Source organism: Papio anubis, chromosome 4, assembly GCF_008728515.1.
Source record: "Papio anubis isolate 15944 chromosome 4, Panubis1.0, whole genome shotgun sequence".
Lineage (NCBI taxonomy): Eukaryota > Metazoa > Chordata > Mammalia > Primates > Cercopithecidae > Papio > Papio anubis.
In genome coordinates, this window is record NC_044979.1 from 30,782,621 (window position 1) to 30,799,973 (window position 17,353).

The following is a 17,353-nucleotide window of genomic DNA, read 5'->3' on the forward strand; positions in this document are numbered from 1 at the left end:
CCGCTTTGCTGAAGTTCCTCATTTTGCCACAGACTGGTGGACCTGGCTTATTCTTGCACACCCATTCAGGATTTTGTGAGGATCTTGACTCCCTAGACCCAAAGAGCTTCACATGTCTTTCCCTGCCTCATTTTAGCATCTGAGAGGAGAATAGCAAAATAGGAATGAAATTCTGCGGTGGAGACTGGCTCAATGCCATGCATTTAATATAGGCCTAACAAATGCTTGTTCAGTTGAACTGGACTGATAGATTCTCAATGGAGCAAGGGCAGATGTTATGCCTACTCTGGGTTCCCAGTGGGCTTCTAGGATCAATTGTTTATGGACTCGAGGTAAACTGAGCTGGGAATAAAAAAACCTTCACTCATTCATTTGCTTTTTCAGCAGATATTTACTGAGCACCCACCACATGCCAGCACGTGGTTTCAGGCTTTAGTTCAAATCTTAATTCTGCCATTTCTTGAGGATTTGGCTTCAACACTCCTCATAACTCTTCTGTTATTTCGTCATCTATAAAAGGAGACTTGAGGGGTTATGGTGAATATTAAAATGATGAGATAATGTGACTGAGTGTTATGTATAATACAGCTTGATGTTATTTGGGCCACTGAGAAACGGGGTCTGAACAGACCTCCAGGTCCTGCCCCATCCTGAACTGCAAAGTCTATACCAAGGACAGACTGGGAAACAGATAGGAGTGAGTGCATGACTTTCCTTTTTCCTTCAGTCATAGATTTGCATCCCTAAGAAGGCTTTTATGAGGCTGAAGAGTACATTTTAGAGAGTTCCAATATAATAACAGAACTAGTGTTCACCAAGTTAGTTCAATTCTACATTTAGCTCTTTTATCAGCCTCTTTGTTTCCATCTCTGTTGTCACTACCTTCTCTTCCCCCATGACTGAGTCTCCTCAGAGGTCTCCTTGCCCCTTGTTCCCTCCAACATGTCATACAAGTCTTGATGACATCCCACTGTTCAGATTAAAATCCATTTAGGGCCTTACTATAACCCAAGATAAAATTTAAATGCTGTAAGTTGAGCCCCTACCTATTGTGCCAGCCCCTCTGTTGTCATCTCCTTCACATACCCTAAGCTACTGAATGCTTTCTGGGTGAGTCAAACTCTGATACCCTACAGGTCTTTGCATTTTTTGCACCTACCTGGAATGCTAGTTTCCCTGATCTCTGGTTAGGTGGACAATCAGGACTCATTCTTAAAATCCCGAAGTATTATTCCCAAGAGCCTTCTATACCTCACCTAGACAGGCCTCTTTCCTCTTAACTTTCATGCCACTTTGAATATACTCAGACATACTGGTGTGATAGCAGGACATATTTGTATATCTGGTTCCTCACTAGATTGTGAGCTCCCTGAGGGCAAGGTTGTGTCTCTTAATGGTGTTACCATCTAGCACAGCACGTGATATGTTGAGAATCAGACTGATTAGGATAGAACTCCTAAACTTACTAGCTGTGTGACCTTGGGCATGTTACGTATAACCTTTCTGCCTCGTGTTTTCATATCTGTAAAATATTGCTAATGAGTATAGTGCTTACAAGAATTATTGTAAAGACTAAATAGCAAAACTCTTGTGAGCTCCTGGTATATAGCTGGCACTCAGGATAGACATGGCTATAGAGTGCCCTCCATAAATATTTGTTGAATCAACTCGGCAGAACTAAGGAAGGGTACTATTACGCTGTATGCCTACTAGGTACTAAGCACTGTGCTAGAGAGGAGTGCAGTTTTCGTGGTCTAAATGGGAGTCTTAATTGTTGCCTTTTAGGGATATGGGTCCTGAGCTCCCAAATCGTTGGATGTGTGGTTCACCTGGGTGTTTGTTAAGAATGCAGTGCGACGTTGCCCTCTGTCGCTCGCTGATCGTAGCCCGAGGTCAAGCTTGGGCGCCCTCACAAAACCAGTACCACTCTGGTGTCTTCGACTTTGCTGGCTTCACCCTTCCCAAACCTGTTCTTTGCCGCTCGCGGCCCCACTGCACATTCTCAACAGGCCGATGTGGCACCGCCTACCTCCCGCCCACTGGGGGCGGAGCCTGCGGCGCATCGCTGACGTCACTTCCAGCGGACACGGAAGCGCCGTTGTCGGCAGATGTAGTTAGGAAGTCGTGATGGGTAAGCGTAAGCCTCTGGCCGACGTGGGCCGAGGGGGCCGGCCCGGGCTGCTGTGGCCCAGACGAGCGGAGAGTGCGGAGCGGCTTCTCGGCCAGCGCTGACGAGCCCTGGCAGTGCGCGCGCCTCTGGTGCCAGTGTCGCTCCGCCTCCGGGATAGAATCCGCCCCAGCCCTCTGGGCCTGGGACCCGGCGGCCGCTTTCTCCAGTCCGTCCCGCCGATCCGCATTAGGTCCGGGATAACTGGGTGGAGTAGGTGTGTGGCCCGCCGCCGGAGAGCCCGCTAGCTGTTTCTTTAAGCCCCCCTCTGCGTCTTCGCGGCCCTCTCCCATTCTGCCGGAAAGCTGACGTGGGGCATTCCGTTCAGAACCTCCATGGAGAAGTTTGGGATGAATTTCGGAGGCGGCCCGAGCAAGAAAGACTTGCTGGAGACTATAGAGACGCAGAAGAAGCAGCTTCTCCAGTATCAGGCACGGCTCAAGGATGTGGTCCGTGCCTATAAAAGCCTACTGAAGGAGAAAGAGGCGCTAGAGGCCAGCATCAAGGTGCTGTCGGTATCCCACGAGGCAGATGTGGGCCTCGTAGGTGTCCAGCTTCCAGGCCTCACATTTCCTGACTCTGTGGATGACCGGTGCTCCACTCACAGCGAGGATAGCACTGGGACCGCCACTAGCTTGGATACTGCGGCCAGTCTCACCAGCACCAAGGGTGAGTTTGGGGTAGAAGATGACAGACCGGCCCGGGGACCACCACCTTCAAAGTCCGAAGAGGCCAGTGGGTCCGAAAGTGGCGTTAGCAGTAGCAGTGGGGATGGGCCATTTGCAGTTGGGGAGGTGGACAAAAGACTGCACCAACTGAAGACTCAGTTGGCTACTTTGACTAGTTCTTTGGCCACAGTCACTCAGGAGAAGTCCCGCATGGAGGCTTCTTACCTGGCTGACAAGAAGAAGATGAAACAGGACTTAGAGGATGCCAGTAACAAGGCGGAGGAGGAGAGGGCCCGCCTGGAGGGAGAATTGAAGGGGCTGCAGGAGCAAATAGCAGAAACCAAAGCCCGGCTTATCACACAGCAGCATGATCGGGCCCAAGAGCAGAGTAACCATGCCTTGATGCTGCGTGAGCTCCAGAAGCTGCTGCAGGAGGAGAGGACCCAGCGCCAGGACTTGGAGCTTAGGTTAGAAGAGACCCGAGAAGCCCTGGCAGGACGAGCATATGCAGCTGAACAGATGGAAGGATTTGAACTGCAGACCAAGCAGCTGACCCGTGAGGTGGAGGAGCTGAAAAGTGAACTGCAGGTCATTCGAGATGAGAAGAATCAGCCAGACCCCCGGCTGCAAGAACTTCAGGAAGAGGCTGCCCGCCTTAAGAGCCATTTCCAGGCTCAGTTACAGCAGGAAATGAGAAAGGTAATTATCCACATCTTTTTCAAACATCAGTCATTGACCTGAAGTGAGAACTATTAGGGGTTTTTTTCCTCCTTTGCTAGTTAGAGCTAAGTGTCTACAGTGTCATTTTTGATGCTGCCTGAGAAGTTCCACTAGAGAACCTGGGAAGTCCTGTTCTATGTGGTGTTGACGTGTGTGCTTCCAGGAGGATGTGGAGCTTCTCAGTGGAGGCTGGGTTGAAGCCAGACAGCTCTGCACTTCTGGGCATTGGCATCTTACCAGCTGTGGTCTATGAAGCAGTATAGCAGCATCTGTACAGTAAAAGGTAGTGTGTCCAGTAAAAGGTAGTGTGTCCAAAGGTTCTGTTGGTATGTGCTTCTAGGGAGGGTGGCTGAAGGCAAAGGGGATTTTCTCAGAAGTAACCTCTTGTCATTGCCTTTACTCAAGATTTACCTGTTTTGGAGAAGTGCTATACCAGAACAGGTATTGAAAGGGTGCCTCCTTTCAATGTGGAGAGGGAAATCCGGCTCAGTTTTGAACTTCCAGGAATATTGGATAAGGAAAAGAATGTTGTATGATTTCTTAATAGGATTTGAGGAAGCACCAGAAAAACAACAGTAACACACATTACATGTGAGTTAGGTGGAAAGCAGAACAATAGCAGATATACCAAGGTGCTTAATATTGTTCGGTATATGTGTTTTGCAGAACCCAAGCAGGTAATAGGAACTTTTGTTAGCTCCTGAAGCAACCGAAAAATCCCTAGTTCACATTCTTGCCAGGCCATCCCAAACCTGTGACCCTTTTGCTCCCCTCTCCTTCGAAACCAGAAACTGGTTTCTCGAAGTTTGCTGTGGGGCTTTTGTGGATGCATTTTTGTCTGTTCCCTTGTTTTCCAGACAGCTCTTGCAGAGGATCAACTCCGTCAGCAATCTCAGGTGGAAGAACAGAGGGTGGCAGCCCTGGAAAACCAAATATCCGAGGTGTCTGAGCTGCTAGGCACCTACGAGAAAGCCAAGCAGAAGGACCAGCTGGCCATTCAGAAGCTGAAGGAGCGCATTCTGCAGCTGGACCTGGAGAACAAGACACTGGCTCTAGCAGCCTCCAGCAGGTCCCCTTTAGACAGCCATGGAGAGGAGTCCAGTCTGGATGTCAATGTCCTGAAGGATAAGATGGAGAGGCTGAAAAGGTTGCTGCAGGTTGCAGCCAGGAAAAGCCAGGTGACCCTGGATGTGGAGAAGCTCTGTGACCTGGAGATAATGCCTAGCTCGGAGGCTGCTGATGGGGAGAAGGCTACTGCACTCTATTACCAACAGGAGCTGAAACAGCTGAAGGAAGAGTTTGAGAGGTACAAGATGAGGGCCCAGGTCGTTCTCAAAAGCAAGAATACCAAAGATGGTAACCTGGGAAGGGAACTAGAGGCAGCCCAGGAACAGCTTGCAGAGCTGAAGGAGAAGTATATCTCCCTGCGGCTCTCCTGCGAGGAGCTGGAGCAACAACACCAGCAGGAGGCTGAAGACTGGAAGCAGGAGCTGGCCCGGCTGCAGCAGCTCCACCGGCAGGAGCTGGAGCGGTGCCAGCTGGACTTCAGGGACCGCACACTGAAACTGGAGGAGGAGCTGCACAAGCAGCGGGATCGTGCCCTGGCTGTTCTCACTGAGAAGGACTTGGAACTGGAGCAACTGCGTTCTGTGGCCTTGGCCTCTGGGCTGCCAGGACGCAGAAGTCCTGTGGGTGGTGGTGGTCCTGGGGACCCAGCTGACACATCATCCTCTGATAGCCTGACCCAAGCATTACAACTTGCAGCGGCCAATGAACCCACTTTCTTTCTGTATGCTGAGCAGCTGGCCCGCAAGGAGGTGGAGATCACATCACTGCGGAAGCAGAAGCACAGGCTGGAGGTCGAGGTGCATCAGCTGCAGGATCGGCTGCTGGAGGAGGGCGAACGGCATCGCGAGGAGGTTGCAACCCTGCAAAGCCACATCGAAAAGAACATCAGGGATCAGAGCAGAGAGGGAGCCAATCTGGAGTACCTCAAGAACATCATCTACCGCTTCCTAACCTTACCTGACTCCCTGGGCCGCCAGCAGACTCTCACAGCCATACTGACTATCTTGCACTTCAGTCCGGAGGAGAAACAAGTGATAATGCGACTCCCAGCCAGTGCCAGCTGGTGGCCTTCTGGCAAGAGATGATGCCGTTTTCACGAACTCCTGGAATTTCTGTGCCTCTTTTATGCGGGAAAGGGCAGGTTCTGGTTTCTGCTGCCCCTTCTCTTTCATTATCATTTATTTCTTCACTGTGTTGAGCTGGGAGGAGTCTTTAATGTGGGATGGGATTTTCTGCCAAATGCCATTAATGCTGCGTTATCCTTAGGCCCTAGAGATAACTGAAAGTGCTGGGGCAGTATCTTCTGATGGTGTGCATGTGAGGAGAAGATGAGGTTAGGACTGAGAAGTGCAAAAGTTGGAACAGTGGTAAGGCTGTTTTAAAATAAGATGTTTTGTTTTAATAATATGCTCCTGGCACAAAGCTAGGAGTAAATGTGACTCCAAAGGGAGTTCAGTTAATCTCTGAAATGCACAAAACCCAGCTATTTTCTCCCTCTCATCACAATCTGAGTCTGGTCCATTGCTGCCCCAATTCTCTGGGGACATAAAGCCAGGCTGGAAAGGGACCAGAAAGTTTGAAATAGTGCCACATCATCCACTAGTCCCAAGGGCTAAGGAATAGTGAGTTTATTCTGGAAGGAACTGGGAAGCTTAGTCTAGTTAGTGCCTGGGAATGACCTACGCAATCACACTGCTTATGATCATCCTAGAGAGGGCCCTGAGTACCAGCTTGATCTTAGGGTGTTTCTGAGTAACCTGCTTTTGGCCTGGATAGGGTTAAAATAGACTTCTCTTGCCTATCCCTGCCTTAACCTATCTGCGTGAGGTTGGCCTGAGATTGTGAGTCAACGACTTTGCTATCTTTTCTTCAGTGTTGAACTTTCATTAAGAAATAAAGTCCTAGCTTTTTACAGAGAGGGGTCCAAATGGTGAACATTCATCCTGCCTGGATAAAAGGAATTAGTTCAGAATTGGCCCCTAGCTTTTCTGCTTTTGTAGGGACAGCAAAAGGGGAAAACTTGCTGCAGAAAATTCTGAAAGATTGCTATAGCTGTCACAGGGAAGTCGTAAAGATCAGCTAAAGTTGGGTTGGGGTGCTTTCTGCCCAGTGGGTCTTGGCATAAGTAGATTAATCATGCTCTTATAAGGAAAGGCAGCTTATTCAGGCAGTCTGGAAAGGGGGTTCTCAGAAAACTCAGTTTCTCTGTTCCTTCTTTTCTCTCATCTACTCTTACTGGTTATAGAGGTCTTTGGACTCTAAAGACCAATGTTTGGCCACTAACTAGACTAATATGTGTCTCTCTGTGATTTCATCATAGAGGTCTGTTTTGTGAGGGTTTGGGGTGCAGAAAACTTTGATTAAATCTTCTTAATGGGAGGCTGGGTGACCTGGATTATCTACAGTGAGCAGACTTAAATGGGACAGAAGTTTATGTGTCCAAATGATGGAATCATTAAACCTGAGTGACTTGACCTGTGTGGTTCCTTAATGGTATCTATATATCTAGACAAAAATAGATCGTGAATGTAAATGGTGAATGAAAAGGATGGAAATGATGTTTTCATATGTTAATCCATGAGCTTGAATCCAGGGAGGAATACCTCAGTGCTTTAACCGTCTTAGTTATAACACGTATTTCTTAGCCTGGAATTGTGTGTGTATGTGTTTGTGTGTGGCCACCTATGCTGGAAAATGCTTTCTTACGGGTTTAGTGGGCAGGCTTAAAACTTCCATAATTACACTTCAAACTCTATAAATAATCTTTATGAATGCTTTATTATCCTTAAAATCCGGATTCATAGTATCCTGAAAAAGTGTCTCAGGACATCAAGCTAAACTAAAAAATAGTAATAAACTTGCTTAATTTTCTTACTTTATTCTCTCTAAATGTAGGGTGTCTTGTAATTGTTATTTCTAGGTTGCTGTGGACAGAATAGAAAGATCCATAGTCACAGTTGCTTTCCTAGGACTAATAATCCCTGTGCTTTTGACTATTGAGAAGATACCAAACAGGAAAAGAAGCAAATCAATTTCTGATTAATAATTTTAAGAATCTGGAGATGCATAAAGCTGTGAGGGCTCCCAACTGAAACGAAAAGACTCCCTTCCTACCCTTGACACAGCTTAGAAACAGACAAAATCAATGCACACATGCCAAATTCAAAATTCCTTGTCTTCCCACACCCTTCCCTGAGACAAGTTTTCCAGTTATTTGGCTGGTTTGCCTGTGACAGATACTCTAAGGAAGGAAAGGGAGAGCGAGGGTGAAAGAATTGAGATCAGAATTAGAGAAAAATATGTTTTCCTTGGGCCCTGGTCCCAGAATATCAGACAGTATATGAGATGTGTCAGTAAGGTAATGAGACTGAGCCTTACGTGATTAACCATTACCACACAAGTCAGAGGAGGACTGCTGTGAAGAAGAGATAGATGGAGAATGTGGAGGGAAGGCAGTCTGACCCCTTCTTGGGCACTTCCCATCTGGGGAATAAATATGTCCCTATATCATGCCCTGGATGTTATTAAATCCCTGTCTGTTACCTAGAACTCGGGCTCTCAACGTTGTTTTGAGAAACTACTGCTACTCACTTTTGCTCATTCTTGTAGAGGATCCTGGTGTCATGTTGAGCCGTTTACACCCATTTTTATCATTTACTCGTCCCAGGGACTGTTATCCCCCCATCTTACAGAGATGTTAAATTTGTGGAAGATCATGTAGCTAGTAAATGTCTGTGTCAGGTCTGATTAGCCCCAAAACCTGCTTAATCTGGGTATGCTCCTGCCTCCTCAGCCCTTGAGGGGGTCAGGGCCTCTCCCTAGATTTCTAGGGATGGGGAGACTGCTCTGTAGGCTGGACTGGACTGGCTCAAGTGGAGAGAACGTCTCCAGCTATAAGTTGCAGCCAAGCAAAGTTGCTACGCTATAGGGTTGAACAGGCAACAGTGGTTGTTCATAAGAGCCCTAAAGCTGCTCTGCCCCCAGTTTCTAGATCATTGCTAACTTTAGAACTTGGGTAATTCTAACACAATAAAAGAGGACTGGGTACTAGCTGGTGTTACAGTATGTTCCAACTATCACCTCTGGAAAACCTGGGGAAACAGTTTTGGGAATTGGAAATAGAATCCTAATGGATGAGTCACTTTACTCTCCCCTTCCCGTCTCATCCCCCTTTTCCCCCAGGCAGTCTGGTGACCTCAGATGGATGGTTTTTGGAGCAAAAGAACCCCTAATTACATAAAAAGCCAGCATAGTGTCTGAAACAAGGTAGGTGCTAAAACACTCTTTTTATCTCCACCAGGAATGTAAAATAGCATAATTAGAAAGCAGACTGAGACCTTCTGGATTTAAATCCAGTATTTCTTAGTCACAAGCGTGGCCGTAAACAAAAGGAAAAATGACGACTGTCTTTTATCCAAGTGTCTGCTATGAGGGAGACTACTAACATTTCCCCTACCTTATTTAAATCACACAACAATCTGAAGCATCTGTTTTGCAGATGAGTGAGTGGAGACTTGGCAAGATGGGATGAATTGGCCAAGGCCCAGAGCCAGTCATGGCAGAATCAGGAATCAGACATGTTTATATGGACCAAGAGGCCCAGGCCCTTTCCGATGTCTGTGCTGTCTCCCAGCAGAGGGCAACGTGGAGCACTGAAGAAGTATTGCTCCCTGAGAAATTTAGGGGGCTGAGTTGCTGGCATGGGCTAAGGAAGAAGGGGTCCTTGTTCAGGTGGTCCTCTCTTCAGTGCCAAATGACTGCCTCCTAATTTCTTGGAAACCTACTTTCCTAGCAGCAGAGCTGTTACACACTGAAATTTATGAAATGGACTCTAGTTACAAGTCAGTTTTATGAGAGTTTGAATAGTGACAGACTTTTTCCTGGGATCCACATCTCCTGGATAACCTAAACATTGAAGGTGCTGACAAACTCACACTGCAGGGAGCCCATAAAAGCAAAGGATGCCTGGAAGAAATGACCCTCCTAAGAAGAAATGCCCCGTCCCTTGGCTTTAGCAAGGAAAGCATCTCTGGTTCAGCATAAATTCATCCATTGCCACGATCTACTTCCATATCTCACAGAAGGAATCTGAATCCTGATACAACTTTACATGAATGAGTTTTTAAATGTAGGTTTACGCATACATTTCATACTTTTTTTTTTTGAGACAGAGTCTCCCTCTGTCGCTCAGGCTGGAGTGCAGCGGCACAATCTCAGCTCTTAGCTCACTGCAACCTCCGCCTCCCATGTTCAAATGATTCTCCTGCCTCAGCCTCCCGAGTAGCTGGGATTACAGGCATGCACCACCACGCTTGGCTAATTTTTGTATTTTTAGTAGAGATGGGGTTTCACCGTGTTGGCCAGGCTGTTCTCGAACTCCTGACGCCAAATGATCCACCTGCCTCAGCCTCCCAAAATGCAGGGATTACAGGCGTGAACCACCACTCCTGGCCCATACATTTTATATTAACTGAGGCTGTGCTGTCCACAGTCGAAATATATGAAGGGGTTGTATTTAGAATAGAGTCCATTGTCTTTCCCTTAGTTTAACAGCTACCCGGCTTTTGAGCATGAGGGAAGTCTCAGTCTAAGCTATTTCACAGGCCCCTTGCGGGTATTCTGCCCTGGTATCCTGTTGACTCCACTAGAATAGCTGCTCAAAATGGAACCTGAGCCAGCTGAGATGAGATTTGAGCTAAGTCTGGAGGCCAAGCTTCTTTGGTGTTTTTGAGTGCCTGCATTGTATTACCTGGCAAGTTTAAATTTTTCACATCTAGAATCCTCAGGCACATTGTTCCCTCTGCCTTCAAAGTCCTTCCTCACCCCATCCCAAACCTTTGTAGTGTGATCTTATCCTTTAAGACTCACCTGAAATGTCACTTCCTCCATCCTGACTTTTCTGATACCCAGGGACTTCATCCTGTGAGGTCCTCCAGCACTTTGCTTATGTTGACCTTGGACACAGAAGTGATTTCTTGTGCTTTCATTTTTCAAGTTACTTCTCTGTCTCCTTGACTGCCCTATAAATCCCTCAAGGTCACTCCCATGCCCCATTCATCTTTGTGCTCTCAGGACTTTTCATATCTTGGCACATAGTAAGTGCTCAATAAATAGCTGAATGAATCAACAAGAAACTGAAAAATATTAACCTTGTGCCTTCAGAATGAGAGATTTAATTTTTGCTAGTATTGCTTTCTCCTACTGGGCTGCTTTCCTGCTAGTTTTTTCTTTAACCATATTAGTGAATGTGCTTTGTTAATGTAGGTCTCTGGGAATATGACTAGAATTGATGTTAAGTAAAATAGTTTCCTTTGGTTGTTAGAGGACTTGGGGAGCTAGTCCTGGTCCCATCAGGGAATTCTCTTCAGAGCTAATTGGAAGATCACTGAGAAAAGGAGAAAATAAGATGTGGTAAGGACTCTAGGCTCAGGCACATAGCCAAACTTTGGGTCTCAGGTCTTATTATTTTTTAAATTTTAATTTTTTATCCCCATACCTGGAGGATGATTTTTTTTTTTTTCCCTGAGGCAGGGTCTTGCTCTGTTGCCCAAGCTGGAGTGCGGTGGCATGACCATAGCTTACTGCAGCCTTGAACTCTTGGGTTCGGGTGATCCTCCTGCCTCAACTCAGCCTTCTAGGCAACTAGGACTTCAGGTGTGCACCACCATGGGTGGCTAATTTTTTTTTTTTTTTTTGAGATGGAGTCTCCCTCTGTCCCCTAGGCTGGAGTGCAGTGGTGCTATCTCGGCTCACTGCAAATTGTACCTCCCGGGTTCAAGCAATTCTCCTGCCTTAGCCTCCTGAGTAACTGGGATTACAGGTGTGCACCACCACACCAGGCTAATTTTTGAATTTTTAGTAGAGACAGGGTTTCACCATGTTGGCCAGACTGGTCTCGAACTCCTGACCTCAAGTGATTTGCCCACCTTGGCCTCCCAAAGTGCTAGAATTACAGATGTGAGCCACCACACCCAGCCTTTGCCTAATTTTATTTTTTAGAGATGGCGTCTCGCTACATTCCCCAGGCTGGTCTAGAACTCCTGGGCTCAAGCAATCCTCCCACCTTGGCCTCCCATAGTGCTGGCATTACAAGTGTGAGCCATTGCACCTGGCCTCTCAGGTCTTACCCTTGATGAGGACTCCAACAATAAGCTTTCCTGATAGGGAACCTGTATATCAGAGGCCCCTGGACTTGAGGACTGTGTAGAATAAGCAGTTCCATTACCTGATCTCTCAAGGGATTAGGGATTGTCCCTTCTTGGCTTTCTATGACTGTGGCAAACTTCTTGACAAATGGAATTTTGTTCTGTCTCTGATACCTAGGCTCAGTCATAGACAAAAAAAAGTTGATATTTTTCTGTGAGCTGACACTTGCTCCTTCAGACCAGTACCCAACTTCTGAAGAGGCACCAGGTGAGATACGCTTCTCTGGCATGAGGTAAGAGTCAACTGTGGTGTGCCCTTTCTCTTCCAAGTCTTACCAGGGCACTTTCTGGGAGCCCTTCTAGTGCCTTGGTCACTATTTGTGAATGGTTGGTGGTCAGTGAGTTCCCTGGGTACAGAAGGAAATGGTATTTTCAGTGGTTAGTGAACCATACTTTTGAGACACCTCGGGCCCAAATCACTCAAGGCAGCAGCCCCTGGTCATTCAGCCCTGAGGTTGACTCTGGCTGTATCTGGATGTATCTTTCAAGTTGTGGTGGCTGACTGGGCCAACAGCCCCAGGGAATCAGAGCCTGATTTCCCAGTGAGAGGAGATTTGCTAACCCAGTATGAGTGATGCGGCTGTACCCGTCTCTCCTCCTCTCTCCATTTCAACCGTGTTGCTTCTTCAATATAAATCATAATTCCTTCCCTGAAGTTGTTTACAGTCTGTGGAGGGTCACAGCATGTCCCTCCAGGCTGCAATCCCAGGAGGACTCTGTATGCTGAGAGTGGTTGATCAATGGATCATATGAGGGTGAGGAGGCAGGGAGTGATCCAGGGTGATGAAGAAAGGCTTCAGGACATGAACCTGGCTGTGAGTGATGATCTGATCTGCATAATATGGCTTAGATGGGGAAGTGCATCCACCACAGCGGAAAAGCATGGACGAAAGGCCCAGACTGTGCAAGCCCATTGTATTAATAGATTGGATATTAAGGGAGAATAACATTTATGGAATCACAGGATGTTAGATCTGAAAGGGATATTAGAGCATGTTTGGTCATGCCCCTCTTTTAAAAAAAGAGGAAACCAAGACTCACACAGGACAAATTGGCTGTATCGCTGATCTGACTTAGGAGTAGAGTAGAAACTCTTGTCCAGAGTGATGGGTCGTGGCTGGATGGCTAGCGGAGTAGGATGCCAGGTTCATGGGGGGTTTGTGCACTGTCAGCCTGGGGGAGCAGAGCAGCAGTAGGTACAGAGGGAGAGGGACAGCAAGGCAGCAGCTCCATTGATGTGCCAGCCTTCCCTTTCCTCCCCTGCCACTGCTCCTGGGACTCTTAACGAGATACAAGAAGAGAAGCCAGGTGTGGTGGCTCACGCCTGTAAATCCCACCACATAGGGAGGTGGAGGCGAGTGAATCACTTGAGGCCAGGCATTCAAGACCAGCCTGGCCAACATGGTGAAACCTCATCTCTACTAAAACTACAAAATTTAGCTGGGCGTGGTGGCGTGCACCTGTAGTTTCAGCTACTTGGGTGGCTGAGGCAGGAGAATCGCTTGAACCGGGGAAGTGGTGTGAGCCAAGATCGTGCCACTGCACTGCAGCCTGGGTGACAGAACGAGACTCCGTCTAAAAAAAAAAAAAAAGAAAAAAACAAAGAAGAGAAAGGAGAAAGGGGGAAAGGGGAGACACCAGAAGGATGATGCTATTGATTTGGCCAACTAAGGGTAACCTATCCAGGAACTCCCACTTGTGAGGGCTAGTGTTTGTGGGCCAAAATTTTAACCCTATAGGTGGAGCCTGGAACATTTAGGTTATATAGTCATGTGTTGCCGAACGACTGGAATGTGTTCTGAGAAATGTGTTGTTAGGTGATTTTATCATTGTGTGAACATCATAGAGTGTACTTACACAGCCTAGATGGTATAGGCTACTGCACATCTAGACTATATGGACAACCCGGTGGTCCTAGGCTTCAAGCCTACATGGCATGTTACTGTACTGGATACTATATGCAATTGTAACACAAGTCTAAGTATTTGTATATCTAAACTTGGAGCAGGTATGGTAAAAAACACAGTACTAAAGGAAAAAAAATGTTATAAGATAAAAATGGTACATGTGTATTGGGTACTCACCATGAGTGGAGTTTGTAGGACTGGAAGTTGCTCTGGGTGAGTGAGTGAGTGAGTGAGTGAATACAAAGGCCTAGGAATTATTGTACACTTTATAAACACTGTATACTTAGGCTACTCTTAATTTATAAAAATTATTATTATATATATTTTTTGAGATGGAGTCTCCCTTTGTGGCACAGGCTGGAGTGCAGTGGCATGATCTTGGCTTACTGCAACCTCTGCCTCCTGGGTTCAAGCAATTCTCCTGCCTCAGCCTCCCGAGTAGCTGGGATTACAGATACATGCCACCATGTCCGGCTAATTTTTGTATTTTTGGTAGAGACAGGATTTCATCATGTTGTCCAGGCTGGTCTTGAACTCCTGACCTCAAGTGATCTGCTCACCTCAGCCTCCCAAAGTGCTGGGATTACAGATGTGAGCCACCATGCCTAGCTTATTCTTTCTTTAATAATAAATTAACCTTAGTTTACTGTAACTTTTTTACTTTATGAACTTTTACATTTTAAAAACTTTTTGGCTTTTTAATAATAATACTTAGTTTAAAACACAAACCCATTGTAGAGCTATACAAAAACATTTTATTTATTTTTAGAGACAGGGTCTTGCTACGTTGCATAGGCTAGACTCAAATTCCTGGGCTCAAGCAATCCTTCCAAGTAGCTAGGACTACAGGTGTGTACCACTACACCTGGCCTTTTATTTCTTTATATCCTTATTCTAAGAGCTTTATTTTAAAGCTCTTATTTTAAAATTTACTTATTTTAAAAATTACTTATTTTTTTACTTTTTAAATGTTCTTGTTTAAAACTAAGACACAGGCCAGGTGCTGTGGCTTATGCCTGTAGTCTTGGCACTTTGGGAGGCTGAAGCAGGTGGATCACTTGAGGTCAGGCATTTGAGACCAGCCTGGCAACATGGTGAAACCCTGTCCCTACTAAAAATACAAAAATTAGCCAGGCCTGGTGGCAGGTGCCTGTAATCCCAGCTACTCGGGAGGCTGAGGCAGGAGAATAGCCTGAACCTGGGAGGCAGAGGTTGCAGTGAACTGAGATCGCGCCACTGCACTCTAGCCTGGGTGACAGAGCAAGATTCTGTCTTAAAAAAACAATAAAAAAGACAAACACACACATTAGCCTAGGTCTATACAGGGTAAGGATCGTCAAGATTACTGTCTTCCACCTCTGCGACTTTTCCCACTAGAAGGTCTTTGGAGCAGCAACACGCCTGGAGCTGTCATCTCCTATGATAACAATACCTTCTTCTGGAATATTACTTAAAGAATTGCTGGAGGCTGTTTTACAGTTAACTTAAAAAAGATTTAAGTAGAAGGGGTATACTCTAAAATAATGATAAAAAGTGTAGCATAATAAATACATCAACCAGTAACGTAGTAATTTATTATTGTTATTCAGTGCTATGTACAGTATGTAATTGTGTATGCTGTACTTTTATATGACTGGCAGCACAGTGAGTTTGTCTATACCAGCATCACCACAAACATACATGGTGGTTTGGCATTGCAATGTCTGTGACATCACTGGGCAAAAGGAATTTTTCAGCTCCATTGTCATCTTATGGGACCACTGTTGTATAAGTGGTCTATGGTTGACCGAAATGTCCTTATGTGGCACATGACTGTGTTACTGTTTATTCATCCTATTCTATCCCGGGCACTATTCTAGTCACTAGAAATGCATCCTGTCAATGTTTAGCCCAGGATATAGTCTCAAAAAGTAAGGATTATAATTCAATGTGGCAAGTGCTATAATGGAGGAATACAAAGAAGGGACAGTACATGAAATTCATTCGGCAAGGAATCAAGAAACTCAAGTGAAAGTTACACTTCATTTTGCAAGCTTTGCAAGACTAGGCCCAGCTGGCATTAGCCACATGGACAGGCAGAGGTGGTGACAATGGGCAGGGGGGAATGTAGCAGATGGAGTAGATTAGCTCTTCCATTTGTTCCAGTCTCTTGTGATTCTGTTTTCCTGGATTGCAGAGACTAGCACATCAAGAACAGTATCAGTTGCTCTTGCAACTCGGCTTCCTGAGGTAATTGAAGCCACATTGGAGATTAGAATCAGGAACTGATTTGAGTGGGAGAGAGTGGGTCACAAGCGAGGCTTCCATTTTTCTGGTGTGGCTCCAGTGTCTTCCTGTTCCCCAGATTGTGGCAAAGAGAGTGCAGCTCTCTTTGAGGAACCCAAGCAGCTGGGAGGAGAATGGTGCCCATTTCATAGAAGAAAGAAGATGCCTTTAGGATGGGGGTATGTTTCACCCAGGGCACATTTGGGTGGAGATGTCTAGAAGTGAGTTGAAAATAGAGTTTGGGAATTCAAGAGCACAGGTTGGAGTAGAGATAAAGATAGTTGTAGTGTGTGATGTAGGCATTAGCGTGGGTGAGATTACTCGAGGAATGTGTAGCATCTGGAGACAAGAGGGCCAAGAGTGACATCTGCCCCCTTTGAGAAAAACTTTTTGGAAGTAATTTCACATTACTGCAAAGAACACTAATATATTCTTTACTCAGATTCATCTATTGTTAAAATTTTGTTCCATTTGCTGTATCGTTTGCTCCCTCTGTGCACATATATGTATTTTTCTGAACCATTTGATAATAAATTATATATGTCATGGCTCTCTGCCCTTTAAATCTTCAGTGAATATTTCCTAAGAACAAAGATATTCTCTTACACAACCACAGTATAGTTATCAACTTCAGTAAATTTAATATCTACAATTGTATTGTAGCAGGACAAGCCGCAGACAAGAACCCCTCAAACACCAAGTTGTGGAAGGAAAGGGCTTTATTCAGCTGAGAGTGTCGGCAGACTCAAGTCTCCAAAAACCGAGCTCCCTGAGTGAGAAATTCTTGTCCCTTTTAAGGGCTTACAACTCTAAGGGGTCCACGTGAAAGGGTCGTGATCAATTGAGCAAGCAGGGGTATGTGACTGGGGACTACATGCACTGGTAATCAGAACAGAACAGAACAGGACGGGATGTTCACGATGCTTTTCCATACAATGTCTGAAATCTATAGATAACACAAGCAGTTAGGTCAGGGGCTGATTTTTAACTACCAGGCCCAGGGCGCTGTGCTGGGCTATCTATCTGTGGATTCCATTTCTGCCTTTTAGTTTTTACTTCTTTCTTTGGAGGCAGAAATTGGGTATAAGACAATATGAAGGGTGGTCTCCTCCCTTATTCGTATGATCTAGTCTACCATCTGCATTCTAATTTGTTAATTAACCCAATAATGTCCTTTGCAGGATTATTTCCCTCTCTAGTACAGAATCCTGTCTAGGATTACATACCGCTTTTAGTTGTCATGTCTCTTTAGTTGCATTTAATGTGGAATAGTTTCTCACTTTTTCACTGTCTTTTATGATATTGACATTTTAAAAATAATACAGCTTACCCCCTCCCTTTTAATAGAAGGTT

At 45.8% G+C, this 17,353-nt stretch overlaps 1 protein-coding gene and 1 long non-coding RNA gene across 6 annotated transcripts in view; both read left to right on the plus strand.

Annotated features, from left to right (window-relative positions):
- Positions 1-17,353, plus strand: part of LOC103883222 — a 60,055-nt gene that overhangs the window by 5,533 nt on the left and 37,169 nt on the right. For 2 of the 5 annotated variants that reach the window (XR_004183435.1, XR_004183434.1), the window contains exons 4-5: positions 8,806-8,889; positions 11,947-12,061. This is a non-coding gene — a long non-coding RNA (uncharacterized LOC103883222). Of the gene's footprint in view, positions 1-8,805; positions 9,830-11,946; positions 13,227-17,353 lie in introns of those variants that run through there. The other 3 variants (XR_002520748.2, XR_004183436.1, XR_004183433.1) reach the window with 3 other exon arrangements.
- On the plus strand, positions 2,503-5,708 carry GCC1 (GRIP and coiled-coil domain containing 1). Its single transcript, NM_001168926.1, is given in 2 exon segments — positions 2,503-3,534; positions 4,413-5,708. Coding segments are annotated over 2 exon segments (2,328 nt in total).